Raw genomic sequence first — 17,131 nt, 5'->3', positions numbered from 1 at the left:
TATAGCCGTAGCTGGCATTAAGCGAAGCTACTCTCATTCATGAATTCCAGGCGCAAGCGCTCATGAATCCGCATACATGCGTACCATTCTGGATGTATGTAGGATAGTGTCCCTTTTTCCCTATCTATTTCACTATTTCGTTTTTTAAATAAATAATAGATAAATATTAAATATTATTTTAGTAAAAAGCTGAAAAAAATATTTAAAAAATTTAAAATATTTACTGTATAATACGTAATTGTCATTTAATTGATGAAAATATGAAAAATTAGACTAATAGAGCATTCGCAATTGGTAGGATAAATAAACTATAATTGAACCGACAATTAATACACAGCTTTAAACTCTGAAAAGATGTTCGCATGTTGGGAAAAGCAAAAACCGTTGGGGGGTAGGATTGATGTCGTAGGCGGTAGGTACGTCAGTACTAGTTTTGAAGGGCGCGCGTTTGTCGTCATAGTAGATACTTTGGTGAGGTGAAAACCAGACTCTGTGATTGGTAGAATAACGAAGAGTGTGGTAGTTAGCTGAAAAGAGGGGTAGTTACTTGCAACCATCAAGTGAGAGAATGATCACATGAGTTCAGACACAGTCAGGGTAGCTTGTGAGGTGTATCGTGTGTATTGTGTCCAATTCCAAATTTCACCTCAAACTTAAAGTACCTGAATTATTTTAACCATTTTCTATCCATAAGTGTTTACTTTTTAATTTGGTTATTTTTCAAACTGCTTGAACTTATAAGCAATTAAAGTGTTCTCTCAAGATTTATTTTGTTTATTCGTCTTGAATATTATTATTTCATTCAAGCTCTGATTTACCGGCAAGTTAATTCATTCCATTGCGACTGATGTAATTTGAAATTGCTCCAGCTGAGGTAAGTTTATTGAAAATAACAAAAAAAAGATTAATAATTATTATTTATTGATTTATTTTATTAATTAATTATTAATTTTATTTATTAATTATTCATTTGTTTTTATTATTGTTTATTTTTTTATTAAAATTATAGTTCAAATATTATTGACGGTTTAAAACATATTATAAACTATATATATTAATTAATAATTATTTTTTCCCTTTCTCCGGCGTTAAATATTTCACATAAAATTTTCCTAAAAGTATATTTTAACTTTCTCATTTTGTATTAGAGCTAGCAGTCCGACCGGTCTTAAAATGTAGTAGTGAATTCTTAGAAATTCGATGCAGGTCTATACCTTTTGAAAAGTACTCACTATGCCCAAATCTTCGTTTATATACTTTGTACTGTTGCATTTTGACCAGGGGCAATATATTTCATCTAAGAAGGGTCTATGGTAATTTTTGCCCAAGCTTTATGTTCAAACTAATCCTCTAAACGGACAATTAAGAAAGAGGCTCGATGAGTCACTCTGTAGTCTAGCAATCTAAAATATCATTGTTCAAAACGGCTCATTTGTTAAAGAGAAAAACGTAAGCACAGTTTGCTATTACTACGCAAGAGTAACAGGATAACTAAACTTATTAATTATATGGTCGAAATTATTTTTTTTTTTTTGGCGACATGTAGTTGATATGAAAATTATAATATTTGTAATACATAAAGCATTTATTTTTTTTTAAATTAAGTTTTTCGTGAGAAACTAAATGAGAATTTTTAAAAACTTTTCCGTAAATTTTATATAAACTATATTGTTTGAATAACTAAAAAATTAATATTGAACATGATTTTTTTTTATTTCTTAGCTAGTTTTCCTTAAATTGAGTTTTAATGCATTTTTTTTTGGTTTTTGGTAATGAGTTCACTGTTTAAAGATAGACCATTAAAAATGGAAATTTATATTTTTAAATGAAAAAATATAAAAAATTGTATTTACTGCTGCACCATAGCTGCACGGTGCTCGCACCATGTAGTCGCGATCCCGCTCCACCGGTGCCGTTTGGCGGAAAATCCGTATGCTGAGTATTAATTTCCTCGACATAGACGCACCGGCGCCGAAGCATAGCTGCATGCTTTCATGTGGCAAATATATCTTATGTTAAAAAGTATCGATATTTAATGTGGTTCAGTCGTAATGCGGTGGTTATGGTTTTATAGATTTCTCAAAGTATTGCGAGAATTTGATTTTGTAAATATTATGGCTGCAGTGCAGCGGTGCTACAGCTTTCAAAAACCCACGCAGTGCTACTGCAATGGTGCGGCTACATTCTGTTTTTACGCGGAGAATGGTAGTTCTGTAAAGCTTATAGATTCTATTTGTTGTAATGTAGTTCACTGGTCTATACGATTTTTAAGAAAGTAATGTAGTTCACTATTCTATACGATTTTTAAGAAATTAAAAAAAAATATTATCAAAAATAAGAATTTATTATATATATGAAATAAAGGAGCAACATTGAATTTTATAAATTAGCGCGAAATTCGAAATTATTATTCAAAATAATATTTACTCCTTATTTATAGTATGTGAAAACAAAAAATCATTAGTAGCAAGAGCAACAATCAAACATTTATAGATTCACTTTTTTTTGCTGTACAACTTATAAATAATAATCAATGAAAACAAATTCAAATTTATAAAATTTTGGAACTTCCCGCCAAGAAAATTGCAAATTTTCAAAAATTCGGGAAGTTATTGATTTCAGTCCGATTTTCGAAAATCGAATTTCTAAGAGATCTTGACGTTTTGAGATTCTAGGAAGCTATCCTGACTAATTTCACGATGATGTCCGAGTGTATGTATGTATGTATGTACGTAAGTACGTACGTATGTATGTATGTAAATATCTGTAACTTTTAAACGGATCAACCGGTTTTGATTTTCAAGGTGTCATACGACGCGACTTGTCAATATCTAAAAGCTGAAAAAAATTGAGTTTGATCGGAAGGGCTCGTTCAGAGATATTCCAAAAATAAACTTTTTTCAAAAATATTTTGTTTGGATATCTTTTTATGTGTTCGATGGATTGATTCCAAAATCAACTGGGCTCTAAAGCTTCATAAGCCGCGTCGAATGCCATCTCAAACATCAAAATTGGTTAATTCTATCAAGAGAAACCGTTGTCGAAAGATTAAAAAAAAAATTTTTTTTAGTATTCTCGAAATTTATTAGAAACGACTCAATAAATCAATTCTAAAATCTGATCAAGTGTAGAACTCAATAAAACGCGTCGATTGCCACCTTAACCGTCTTAATCGGTTTATTTGTTCGGGAGATATCGTTTGAGAAAAAATCGTAAAAAACGTTTTTTTTTCGAAAACAAAAGGATACAAAAGTATTTTCGAGCTCGAAGAGCTCGAAAATGTATCTACAACAATTTTTCGAGCTCAAGGAACTCGAAATATGCGGGAAGTTTTGGGGCTGGCCCGCAGGGTCAACCGACAGACCGATTTTTTTTTCATGTTAATTTAGTATCAAATTGTAAAGAACTATTAATTAAAACACCTAAAATTTGAGGGTAAATAAATTCGTACAATTTTGCCAAATATTGAAGTCGATCATGCAGAGTATATTTTACTGACCTCTCCTTGTTCAGATATCTCAGTAGGTTACCTTCAAGTCGATGATATACATATATATCTTCTCTTACATATACGCGAAGCAACAGAGTGTTTCTTTTTGAACTTAAATGATCAATGAAAATTTCAAGTGATTCATTCTCAGAGATGAAAAGAGAAGCATTTAAATAAAAAACTCTTGCTTAATCAATTTTGATTCCGTTAATTAAATAACTTTTTCCATTTGATGATTAAAAATTTGGTCTCTAAGATTGAATTACTCGAAAATCGTCTCTTTTAAGCTTTTGAATGTTCGTTTTCTAGATGTTGCCTAAAATCAGGTACTATTTGTGGTCAATGCAAAAATCGTTTACGTTTCTAAATGACGGGATTCAGTATCTATAGAGGATATCATTTAAAAATATGGATATAGTTAAGAACTATGTATAAAAAGTTCAGAAAATCCTATAATGCTTACATGATAATAAATTCATTCGTCAGAGAAAATAGAGACAATGAGAATTTTTTAACTTTAAACTTGTTATTTTCTTGATGAACAATTTTAGCTCTATTTGACGTCAGACCGTACACTAATCATGACACAAACTCAAATTACTTGGTTTGGTTTATGGGTTACTAATAGAAGTAGCATTTGAAAGATTTGATAGTATTAAATAAATACTATGCAATTTGAATCTTGAAATTGTTATTTAATACACGGAGAAACATGTCAAGTGAATATGCCTATGCAGCACAGTTATATTTATATTACTCTATAGTTTGTGTTCTGCCACTCTTATACACAAACTATAGAGTAATGTAATTATTACTATGCTGCATAGGCATATTTACTTGACATTTCTCTCCGTGTATTTAGAATTTTTTGTTCTAATCAGGATATAGAGCGCAAAACACATTACGTGTGTTTTATTCTACATGGAAAGAAATTTATGGTAACAATTACAAAATATCATCGGAATGGATCCCATAACGCATTGTAAACGATTTTTTTGAAATATCGGTTATAGGATCGGCAACCATACATATTAAAGCAATCATTCCTGCATGATATTGGAATAATTCCTATTGAATTACGGTAATCGTTACTGCCACTATGGTAATTGTTCCTGTAATAGTATCGTAATCATTCCCATAATGCATAGGCATGATTACTATAATATATGGTAATGGCTACCATAATATTATAGTAATGGTTACCACAATGTCACGTAAAGGTTATTATAATATTTCGGTAACGATTACTATAATATTATGGTAACTATATAACCATGATATTATGGTATTCATTTTCATACCCCGAAATGATCTATAAACAGTTTCTGAGAAGTTAATCCCATGGGCCAGTTGCCAAACCTCCTGCTACTCTCTGAGCTCAAAAACAATATTTAGGATCCGGTTTTGAGTTTTTTACACTTAAAATTTTTAATGTAAATATTACTACGAAGTTGTTTATTGTTATGGGTTACTAATAAATGGTTTTTATATTATCAAAATTATTTTTTTATTGTAACATAGATACAAAAAATTCGGTCTATCAGTTGACCCTCCTATTGCGTCTATGATGTTGCATGCCTAGTTCAGCTACCCTAATTAAGAAAGATGAATTGAGTATTTGGGATGATTTGGATTCAAATAATTTTTCTTAATCAGGGTAGTTCGAATTGTCATAATTCGCAATAAAAATATTCATATATTCCTTGTAAAAAGAGATCTTTTAAAATTAAAGTGTATAAATTTTATGTTACAGAGCATCAGTTATTGGAACTTCCCTGTTACAAATCATTTTCTTGTGTAACTACAAAAACTATTATAATGAGTGAAATAAATACATATGATCATATAGATCATTTCTCTGGACTAGGCCATCCATATCAATTATCTCCTGAACTTAATATAAAAGCATCTCTATTTGGAGACTATAATACTCGCGAGGTATGCTATCATTTTGCGGTTTTTAATTTATTGTATATTGATTAAGAAAGTTTTGCATTTAGTGTTATTCATTTGATTTTGATTGCGTAAATTTATAATTACTGAATTCAGTTATACGTCAATTCAAGTAAGATTTACGTAAATCTTAACATTGTTTATTTTGTCGTTGTTATCTATCAAATTTTTTTGATTATAAATCATACTAAAAATATTGGTTAACAACAATTTTAATATTAAAAATACATGGCATTAATTATATTGTGAAATTTATAGAGTCTAAGTCATTCACCACAGGGAAGCATTGGATCTGAATGCTGGAGTCCAAGTCCACCAGGAACTGCATCGCCAAGTAGGAGTTCTCCCTCTTATGGAACATCTCCATATGACTTTGGTGTCGATTTCTTACTTGATAATATTCGTCAAGCTGTAAATGGGCTTCCATGTGATCGCCAGTCAACTTCTGCTAATGACACACAAAATCATCAAGATCGTGATTATACAGATTTGAATAGTGAAATTTGCCCGAAAATTCAGGATACGGTAATTTTAATGTTCTTCATCGATGTTTATAGAAGTCAGCGATATTCATGATCTTTAATCTTTTTTTTTTTTTTTCTTTAATAGAACTCTGATAACAAAGTTGATGAAGTTCCATTAGTTACAAGTTCAGCACTAGTTCTATCCAGTTTTCAGATGGTACAATATTCAAATCCATCAACCCCGACTCAATGGGAATCTCATTATTGTGGTACTTATGGAAATACTCCTGTACTCTATTGTTATTCTTGTAACCAAACACTCTGTAGAATTTGTAAGGTATATCATGATTCCGGTCATATGACAATGGATTTATTTGATGCATCTAGACTTGCAGATATGCAGATTAATCAGATTTTGAGTGATATAAAATTTCATGTAGCAAAACAACAAGAAAATTTATACTCAGTTCAGGTAAGAAATTTATTCAATTTTAATAAAAAATCAAAATATTACTGAGGTTAATTTATTAGTAGAAGCAATTTTTTAAAGTTATGTAGTAGTTTTCATAACTTTATGCTGTTACGTTTATATAAATTATTTCATAGCAGTACTAAAACTAGCTTTGTATAAATAATTTACAAACACTTACATGCGAAAATATCTAAGCTAAATCTAAATTTGAAGAAATACGTACACGGTAAAAAATAAATAGTAAATTATACTCAGATTTTGTTTACATTTTGCAATTTCAAATAGTAACTCGGAACTCAGGGCTAAAGTTATTGAGTACTAATAAGTATAAAGGGAAAATTTACAAGCGATTCACTAAAATATACTAGTATTGTGAACGAAGTAATAATAAACAAGATTAAATTTTTCAAGTATCGAATAGTACAAACCGTCACCGCGATTATATATGTCTATATATATAAACTATAGTTCAGTATAAAATCCCATGTAATAGTTTCCATCACAAGTTGCTGGTCAAGATATTGATCACAAGAATCTTTTAAATCCCTAGGAAAATCCCTAGGTGTCTACGTCGTCATATATCTCTTAGTCTGTCACAAGATATCAATGCAAGTTTCTAAGACAAGATTGTTGTAGGACGTACATGATATTGTACAAAAGAACATTGAAAATGTCTTGCTCATGAAGTATTAGTAAAATTACTTACGCGTATCTTGAACGAGTGTTGCACCAGATTTGCAAGAATTGTCATATTACACTATCTATCTCACTTCTATCTCTGTCACTTTACTCCAGGATCCTGTATCGTATGCCAATGGACGGGATGAAATGACAGAGATAGAAGTGAGGTAGATAATAGTATAATATGACACTTATTAAGCAGATCTGGTGCAAGATATGGGTTAGTATCTGCAAGTAATTTCTGGTGCAAGATTAGCTCGAGTCACTGTTTCAATGTACCTTGAGCAAGTCTTCAATATCTTGAATATTCTTGCACAATTCTTGAAGTACAACGTAACGCATAGGTTTTTTTCAAGTCTTGAAGAAGACTTGCAATTCACAACTTTATACCAGTTTCTGCAGTAGAAACAACTGATATTCTGGTGACCAGGCTTGATCAAGATTGCAATAAGATTTTAATATAGGAGTGAGTTATTTATAAATGTGACTAGAGTAAATACCCAAACTCAAACTTCAAATTTTAGTATTTCGATCTGTAAAAATTTCCAAGTCAATAAGTAGTATAATTTCATTTCTAAAGTATAAATTTTGCTGTTTCAAATAGGAAAAAATTATTTTGGGACGTACTGTACATATTTGAACTCATTTATTTATACAACTTGTTTTTTGTTTATTCACTTATTTTCTTTATATTTTTTCTTATGGTTGCTTTAGTGGTTTAGGTACATACGGGACCCTTATCTATCTTTGTATCACTGTTTATCTGTCAAGTATGGTAAAGTAAAGGGCCCTGCTTCTGACACTAAGAGTAACAGCTAAAGTTATTCTATGATAACTAATATTAAATTCAATTTAAATAAATAGTATTTTATGTAATAAACAAGTTTAGATTGTAGATAAGGTTATAAGCGCAAAATAATTATTTGGAGCTAATTAATAATTTAAAATAATTTTTCAAAAAGTGATGTTTGAAGACCTAGTTTCTGACACTCAAAATTTCCTGTGCTGTAGTTTCTGACATTGTCATTTAAAAATGATTTATTTTTTGTTATGTGATATTAAGTTAATATAGTCGTACTAATCAAAAAGTCGTCTTCCTACTATCATTACTTAGTAGGTATTTCCTATTCGCTTTGAGTAAAGCCATGGTAGGGGAAAACAAATCGACTGAAACGATCGCAGTGGTTACTTTCGGAGTTACGGGATGTTATTATTACTAAAATTGTAAGCAAGTTCACGTAAAAGTATTTATTTTGTTATTATTTAATTATTTATTTTTCATTTTGATTTTTTGCTTAGTATCATTTTTCGACTTTGATATGAATTTCAAAAAACTTAATCTAAATGTTTACTGCATTCTTTTTTATTTTTTATCATTATACTTACTTGTTGTTGATTCGTTTAGCTAAAAAACAAAACTGCAATAACTATAAAACTGTCAAATATTTTTCATAACTTTTTTTTTTTACTATTATTAATAATATTTATTTATTTTTTTGTTTCTTGCTATTGACATACGTATAAAAACATACTCTGACAGCCTCTCGTAGTTCATATTTTGTCTGGCGCTGCAGTCACACTCATAGCGAATACCCCCACTATCCATTTGAGGATATATATATATATATATATATATATATATATATATATGCATATGTATACAAAACAACTTTTTTTAAGACATAAACAATTTAAATTATGTTTCAAAATATTAATATAAATATTCAGCTAAACAAACCCATCATCAGCAACATTGAAAATCATGATGGAATTTTGAGGGTCAATAACTGTGACATACCTACAAAATCGAGCCTAGTTATTGACACATTTTAATAATAAAATGTTATTTAATATGATACAGTTAATTATTAACCTATCTATGTTTTTTTTAGTATATTTTTATAGTTACATGGTTATAATATAAAATATATTCAATTCTGGAACGCTCTTTCCTAAGCTGCTAACGTTACAACTATAACGAATGCCTTATCAATTAGTCTTTACTTTGCCTACTAATTGCATAATAGATTATATGTTTGTTACTTAATTTATTTATTTACTTAATATGATCAAATTTTTAATAGGAAATAAAATTATCGAAGTAAATAAATTAGTCTTTGAAAAATAAGTGATTGAAAATGTTATAAAATATTGAATTAATAATAATTATTATAATTAATAATAAAATAAAAAATTACAGAAAGCCGCACAAAACCTTGAATACAACGCAGCTAAAGCTAAAAAAGATGTTTCATTATGCATTGAGCAAGCAAGACTTGCTCTGCAAAAACGTGAGGAAGAACTTTATGCGCAAATTGACAATGTGAAAAATAAGAAATTTAAGTTTTTACAATTTCAAGATTACAATTTTAGAAATACTATAAATCAACTATTGGCGGTTGCTAAAGAAATAAATAACGCCAAGAATCTATCTAATGTTGTTGGAAATCCTGTAGGCCTTTTCCGTACAAGAGCAAAAGCTTCTTCTCAGGTAAGAAAAATGAGTAAACAATAGTAATAGCTTTCTTCTAAACTTATTGTTTTGGAACTTTCTGCTAAGAAAATTGAAAATTTTCAAAATCTAACCAACTCTAAAAATCTTTACGCCCCGTCGAATGTCACCTCAACTATAAAAATTAAATCATTTGTTTAAAAGATATCGTTGACGGTAAATATAGAAAAAAGTGTGTTTTTTTCAGATGAAATCAAAAACCTTGAATTGATTATTTCCGAATAATTTCCAGCTTTAGAGACTAGAAAACGGCATCGAATGCAATATTTCAAATTAAAAAAATAATAATTGTCCTTATTTTTCTTGGATAACTAACTATATAATTTATCAAATATACCTAAAATTGAATCAAGTATGCCATTTTATAGTCTTCCTGGATCACTACAAATTTTATTGCAATCATTTTGTTAGTTTAAGTGATATAATCCGAAATATATAAAAAAATCGGTCTGTCGGTTGACCCTGTGAGTCAGCCCCAAAACTTCCCGCCCATTTTGAGCTCCTTGCAACAATATCTCTCGAATGAATAAACTTATTGAGACGTTCAAGGCGGCAATCGACGCGTTTTCTTGAGTTCTACAACTGATCAGATTTTGAAATTGATTTATCGAGTCGTTTTTGAGAAATTTCCAAAATACTAAAAAAAATTTTTTTTTTTTTTTATATTTTCAATAACGGTTTCTCTTGAACGAACGAACCTTCTTCGAATGTGCCCTACCGATGAAGCTCAAATTTTCAGTGTTTACAGTAAATAATATATATATTTATAGTAAATAATACGTAAATAGTACGTACGTACATACATACATACACTCAGACATCATCATGAATTTAGTCAGAATAGCTTCCTAGAACCTCAAAACGTCGACATCTGTCGGAATTTCGATTTTCACAAATCGGGGTGAAACCAATAACTTCCCGAATTTTTGAACATTTGTAATTTTCTTGGCGGGAAGTTAAAAAATTGCTGTTCTTTACACTTTTCTCAAATATTTTATATATTAACGCTCCGATTTGCTTCAAAAACTCATTTAACTTTCCATTTCAATCGTATTTATTGATTTGTTCAAATTCATTGATTTCATTGAGCGAAATCGCGAATAAAACTCAAAAATCGCTTATTAGAGCTCGAATATGTATTTTGACAAAACAGCAGGAAGTTTTGGAGCTGGCCTGCAGAGTCAGCTGGTTTATAGATTTTGATTTAATTTTGCTTTAAAATTAGTAGTTAATATCTAATTTAAATGTTTTTCAGATATCGAAGATTGAAAGCAATTGTTTTCTTAGTACATCAGTCAAAAACAATAGGATATCATTTTCTGCAGCAACAGATAATGTTTTGAGTGCAATTGGCAACTTTGGTAGAATTAAATTGAATTCTTTCGGATTCATAGGTGATGGTAGACCTTTAAAAGGCCGTGGAAATTTACTTCATCCTTTCAAACCGCCTGCACCCGGGAGACCGTTACCGTCCGTTAATGGTCCAGTTATCGTAGATATTCAGGATTATTTATCATTCCCTGAGACAAGTCTTGTAATTAGAAACAGTGATGCAGAACCTGATCTCTTGCCTCGACCTTGGGGTGTTGCTTGTGACAAAGATGGAAATATTATTGTTACTGATAGGACACATCATTGTATTAAAATATTCAATCAAAATGGTATGCTTGTGAGAAAAATTGGAGTACAAGGAGGAGGTCCAGGGCAATTTTTTAGACCAGCAGGAGTTGCTATCGATGAATGGCGACGTATCGTCGTAGTTGACAAAGACAATCATCGGGTTCAAGTAATTACCAAATATATTACTATTCTTCAGATAGAAAAAAAGCATATTTTCAAGGTGGCCGCAAACCGGGAGTATCGGGAATTATCAGGGACTTCAATGCAACCGGGAAATATCATGAAAATGTTAATAAATTTTGAGAAGTATCCGGGAATTTAATTGCGATAGCTAAAAATTTAAGATTTTTTTTCAACAATACACTCATCACATATATTAAGAGATATTTAAAAAATTTCAAATTTTTAAGTGATTTTCAACAGGCTGTAAACCGAAGGAAAATGGACGTATAGTAAAAAAAAAAGAAGTAAATTGTAGCTATAAGTGTTCAGTTTTTAGATCTGATCTTGAATATTTTTTATTATGCACGGTCACAGAGTAATCCTAAGAAAATAATCGAAAAAAAAAAAATGTTCACGCCTAAAGAACAGTCTACGGGCTTCAATAATATTTTTCGGTAATTATGATTGATTTTTAATTACTCCGGAACCGTGCAGAGTAAAAAAATTTCAAGACCAGATCAGAAAACTCATTGCTTGAAGCTACAATTTGTTTTTGTTGTACGACCATTTTCCTTCGAGTTACAATTTGTTGAAAATCACTTAAAATTTGGTATTTTTTTGACATCCCTTATTTTTTGTGATTAGTGTATTTGAATCATAAAATTTCTTATTAAATATTTTAACTTATATACTTTTAACATCAAATAACCAAAAGTAGGCCATGTTGATTTCCTTTATAGACTTTTTTTCTAGTTTCCCACATGATTTAATCATCAGATTTAATTATTGAAAGAATAATAAAACCTTTGAATTTCTTAATGATATGAATATAATTTCGGAATAAGGGAAAAAGGTGGATAACTTTACTGCAAAATCGGAAAATATCAGGGAATTTTGAAATCATTTCTTTGTGGCCACCCTGATTTTCTAATTAAGATAATTAATATTTTTTTTTTTTATTTCTTTCTATAGATTTTTACAATGGAAGGTAAATTTATATTAGCATTCGGTAAATTCGGTATGAAAGATGGTGAGTTTGATTATCCATGGGATGTTGCAACAAATACAGACTGCGAAATAGTGGTATCAGATACACGGAATCATCGAATTCAATTATTTAGTCCAGATGGCGTATTTCTACGTAAATTTTCGTGTGAAAACGAAAATCCGTCTAAAATATTAGACTCACCACGTGGTGTTGCTTTTAATCCGCAAGGTGATATTGTTATAACGGATTTCAATCTTCACCACATAGTGGTCGTAAAATCTAATATGATCGATTACAAAATAATTAATAGTGATTATACTAAGCCGCCGAAAAAATTTTATAGATTACAAAGAATTGTCATTGATGACGAAGGAAATATGATAGTTTCTGATTCACGTAATAATAGAATACAAGTGCTAGATTCTGAAGGTAATCTTAAATACAAATTCGGAACTCTTGGAGTAGGACCTTATCAGATGAATCGTCCAGCTGGTATTGCGTTAACTCCAGAAGGTCGAATTGTAATTGTTGATTTTGGTAATAATCGAATAATGGTATATTAAAAAGCAGTTCAGAAAATCTTATCATAAGCTTTGAGTTTAAAAAAGAAAGATTCGATTTGAACTATAAAACTGATTATATTTTCTTATTGGTACTTTACCTATACGCGTAAAACGCAGAAATTGCTCATTGGTTTGTTTCTGATAAACATGTTTTTTCATCTTGACTTATTCATTAGATTATTAAAGAAGTCATAAACTTTCTTATAATATTCAACTACGCTATAAGCAGTTTAAAAAAAAAAAAAAGAGAAGAAAAGAATATTTTCAGCTGTCATAGTTTTGTCTAAGTTTTTTGTTTTTCATTTCAATTAGTGAAAAATTCAATACTCGTTATTTTTCAAAATAATTTTTGATGCTGACGTTTTTGAATAAAAATATTTACGTGGAGTTCAAATAAAGTTATAAATAACAGAGAACAGAAAGAAAAAAGATGAAAAAAAAATCAAACAAATCATTTGGGAACAAAACAAAAATTATTTAACAAGATAGAAAGTAGTGACAATATCGCCTTTTATGTTTTTGACATATTATAAAATATGTTTTAACCTATTTTTATTTCATCATTGGTACGCGCAAAACTAATTAGATTTTATTGTAAAATCATCGCTTGTACTTATACAGTAAGACTGATGCAAGACTGAATTGAAATGATGATATAAGTCATGTTTTTGTTGCAATTCTAACAAATTAGTTATGACTTGAAAAAAAAACAAGCAAAATTTTTAATAGGGAATTTTGTAGTTTTTTTAAATAGCGCGTGGTAGGTTAATTTTTTTTTATTCTTATAAGTAAAGTAACTATTACTTTAAAATAACTAATCTCAATTAATCTTTTCAAAATCGTCTTCTTTATACATATAGTATTGTGTGATCAAATTTGAATGATGATTTTTTTTTTTTTTAAAATAATACTCATTGTACAATTAGTTAATTTTTCAGAGTTTTTCAATGAGTTGCTAATTTTAAGTAGCGCGAATTTTACTTAATACATCGACATATTTTTAATTTTATAATTTTTATTTAATTGATACGACTGATTATTGTTTGCATGATATTAATCATTTAGTTAACAAAACTATGAGATCATTTAAACAATATGACTTCTTAGAATTTCGTAAAATCCACACAAATATTGCAAAACATGAAAGAATAAGCGTAAGTTGAATAATTGAAAAGTGAGATTAGAAATGCAATTAATTTAAATATTATTAATATAGTAGCTAATAATACTAGTATAGTTGATATCTTTCGTTTTAAGGCTTTCATATGGAATTTGAAAAAATGTAATAAAATGAAAAGTAAACAAACTTTGTACGTTATTTGTGAATTTTCACAACTCAGTGTTTGAAAATGTAAAAAACCAAAGGTATGAATTTTTACTTTATTTAACAATTTATTGTATTTAATTTATCGTCATAATTAGTTGTAAGAAGTATGCAATAATAAACATATCTGTCGTATACATCAAAGAGCTCGATATTTTAGAATTAATTTATTTATGCACTGTAAAAAATTTTTAGTATGAAAATGGTCCTTGAGGACTTTACATCGTATCCTTGGTGTGGAATTTTTTTGGTGTGAACCATCAAGGGGTGTAGTTTTTACATGGTGTGAGTACTTTTAACACAAGTATTTAACATTTACACCGTTGGTGGTGTGATCGTTCTAATTCACACGGCCAAAATTTCAAATTGTAAGTCGTGGAACTTCCACACCGGCGGTGTTGAAAATTTTCTCAGAATTTTTTACAGTGGGATCATATATTTTTCCAATTCATTTTAAACGAGACTTCAATTTCATTCAGATGCCTAAGTCATTTTAAAAAACTTTTTAATTTACCGATGCTTGTACATAACTTTACTTTATTATAAGCAAAAAAGATATAAAGATAATAATTAAGAGTTTTTCTAGTTGATGCTCTGTTTTCAAATAGGACATGTTTAAATATTATATACCCACAATGTTGACTGTGTACTGTAAAAATAGAGCGTTATATAAATATAAATATTTACTGAATGGTTTGAAAAAGTTTAACGATAAAATCTATGTAAATTTATATAGTTTTCAGAACAAATTAATTATGAATGATACTTTAAAGAATGTAATTTAATTTTTTAAAAGTATAAACTGTACTATTGTTTTTTGTTTTGATATTTAATAAAATATCAAGGAGACTAATTCTAAACCAACACTAATGCAAAACTGAAAAAAGAAAGTCCAGAAAATGTAAAAATTTGAATAATTTTCATTTAGTCGATAAAACTCATATACTGTTGAAAAATGTTTTTTCATTTCAATTCGAAGTAAAGAGGTAATGCAAAGTTTAGTTACAAAATGAAGTGAAGTATTTTACTGTGTTGCTGTAAAAAGCCACAAATTACAATAAATAATCGCACTTTGCTGTATTCTACCGTAATTTGCCGCAAATTACCGTAAAATGCGGTGTTTTGCAAGAAAATACCGTAAATTACCGTTATTCGGATCTGCTATGGACGACACTAAAAATGCTATGGACAAAATGAATTTGTTTCTTTAAAAAAATTGAGTCAGTAGCAGTATTTGAAACTACTGATATAATAGTTATGACTTCAATTTTTATAACGTTAAAAAGTTTTTGGATTCTTTATCCTCTTTTTCTACTAACATTTTATTTTTCCGTACTTATTATTGTTGAGGTTTTAGTCTCTAAATGTATCTAATTGTGTGGCGAATAATGCCAATTCGTTAGGATCGTTGACAAAAGGTCAATCATAAATATATACGATGTGTTGAAAACTGTAAGTTGTGATGTTGATTATCAGCTTTATATTATTGATGTTGATAAAGAAGTCTTCGTTAATTTTAAAAACAAGTATTCTTAAAAGTTTATATTTAAATGACTTGCATTAAATGAAAATGAAATTTTCTAAGTGACAACAATTTATAAATCAAAAAATTTTAATCAAAGATAATCTATAAAGATATGTGAAAATATTTACTAAATAAATTGAGGAATTAGTTATGACCGATGTTAGAACTATTTCAGAAATATTCAGTTATATTTTTACTGCAAGATTAAGTGTTAAACATTTATTTTTGCTCTATAATTTTGCATTAAATATCAATTCTAGTATAATTGTGAATTTTTTGTTATATTAGAAAAATTGTCTAATTAATAGTGTATGTACTGATGTTCTTGCGCATTATAGAATTATGAAAATTGTATTTTTACAGTAATCAAAACTACTGGTTATCATACTTCCTAAATAAAGTAATAAAAACTAATTTGTCTAATATACTTTCATTTAATATAAACTTCAAATGTGCATTTTATCATCGTTACAGGTGATTAAGTGCAGTTGTTATTTTTTTTCATCAGTTGCAAAAGTTAAATTTTTGAAGTAAGTTTAGTACAGGTTACTCGGGAAAAAATGGTTGGGTCTGACCATATATCTATGCTAATCCCTTATTAAAGAAACGATTTAAAACGATTAGAAAAAAAGAATCTTAAATACTTTGAATACTTTTGAATCTCCCTTCTTGTGGGTATTTAATGTTACAAATCATTTCAAATGGTTTATTTTAATCAGGTTTATATAAATCTATACACTGAGAAAAAATTTCTCTTCGGACAATTAAATTCGTTTTGTTAAATTCTGTTAAACTGATATTTAATTGGGACAACTCAATTTTATTACGTCAACAAAATCTATTTTGTTGTTTTTAACAAATGATTTAATAGACTCTATTTGGTTGACGTTAATATTTCTCTTGCTACGATAATAAAATCATTTGGTAAAGTTAAGAAAATATTTATTTAATAGACAACTAAATTATTTTGTAGTGCCAACAAACTCAAATATTAAAGCAAAATATCATTATGTTAACTCTAATAAATATTACTTAGACGAAAAAAATATATTCATTTAGAATAAATATATATATTTGTTCGATGTTAATAAATATATATTAAAACCAAATGATTATTGATTTAAAAAGTTATGGTGCTAGGCAGCAGTAATGGAAGTAGTTCGGTGCTCGTCACTAGATCGCCCCCACCTTTTGTAGTGTCCCTGGTAAGACACTTATTTCAGAGTTATTATATTCAAAACGTAAAGCATTTATGAGATAGATTCTCCGCTGTTGATTAGCAGAGTAATGATAACCCTTTTTGATAGTAATCTAGGGGTATCCTGTATTACACTATGACATAAATGTTTTATATTAATATTTTCCTGAGCAATTATT

At 28.9% G+C, this 17,131-nt stretch overlaps 1 protein-coding gene across 1 annotated transcript; it reads left to right on the top strand.

The window, feature by feature from the left end:
* Nucleotides 1-463: 463 nt before the first annotated feature.
* LOC103573055 (E3 ubiquitin-protein ligase TRIM71) lies at nt 464-15,886 on the top strand. The gene is made up of 7 exons (XM_053742924.1): nt 464-874; nt 5,244-5,428; nt 5,702-5,968; nt 6,053-6,379; nt 9,261-9,551; nt 10,828-11,358; nt 12,327-15,886. Exons 2-7 carry the CDS (start codon nt 5,309-5,311, stop codon nt 12,903-12,905), a joined length of 2,115 nt encoding a protein of 704 aa, XP_053598899.1. The 5' UTR covers nt 464-874; nt 5,244-5,308; the 3' UTR covers nt 12,906-15,886.
* Nucleotides 15,887-17,131: the final 1,245 nt, after the last annotated feature.

Source organism: Microplitis demolitor, chromosome 2 (genome assembly GCF_026212275.2).
Source record: "Microplitis demolitor isolate Queensland-Clemson2020A chromosome 2, iyMicDemo2.1a, whole genome shotgun sequence".
NCBI lineage: Eukaryota > Metazoa > Arthropoda > Insecta > Hymenoptera > Braconidae > Microplitis > Microplitis demolitor.
Note: the sequence above shows the minus strand (reverse complement) of the source record. Positions and strands in the feature narration are given on the sequence as shown.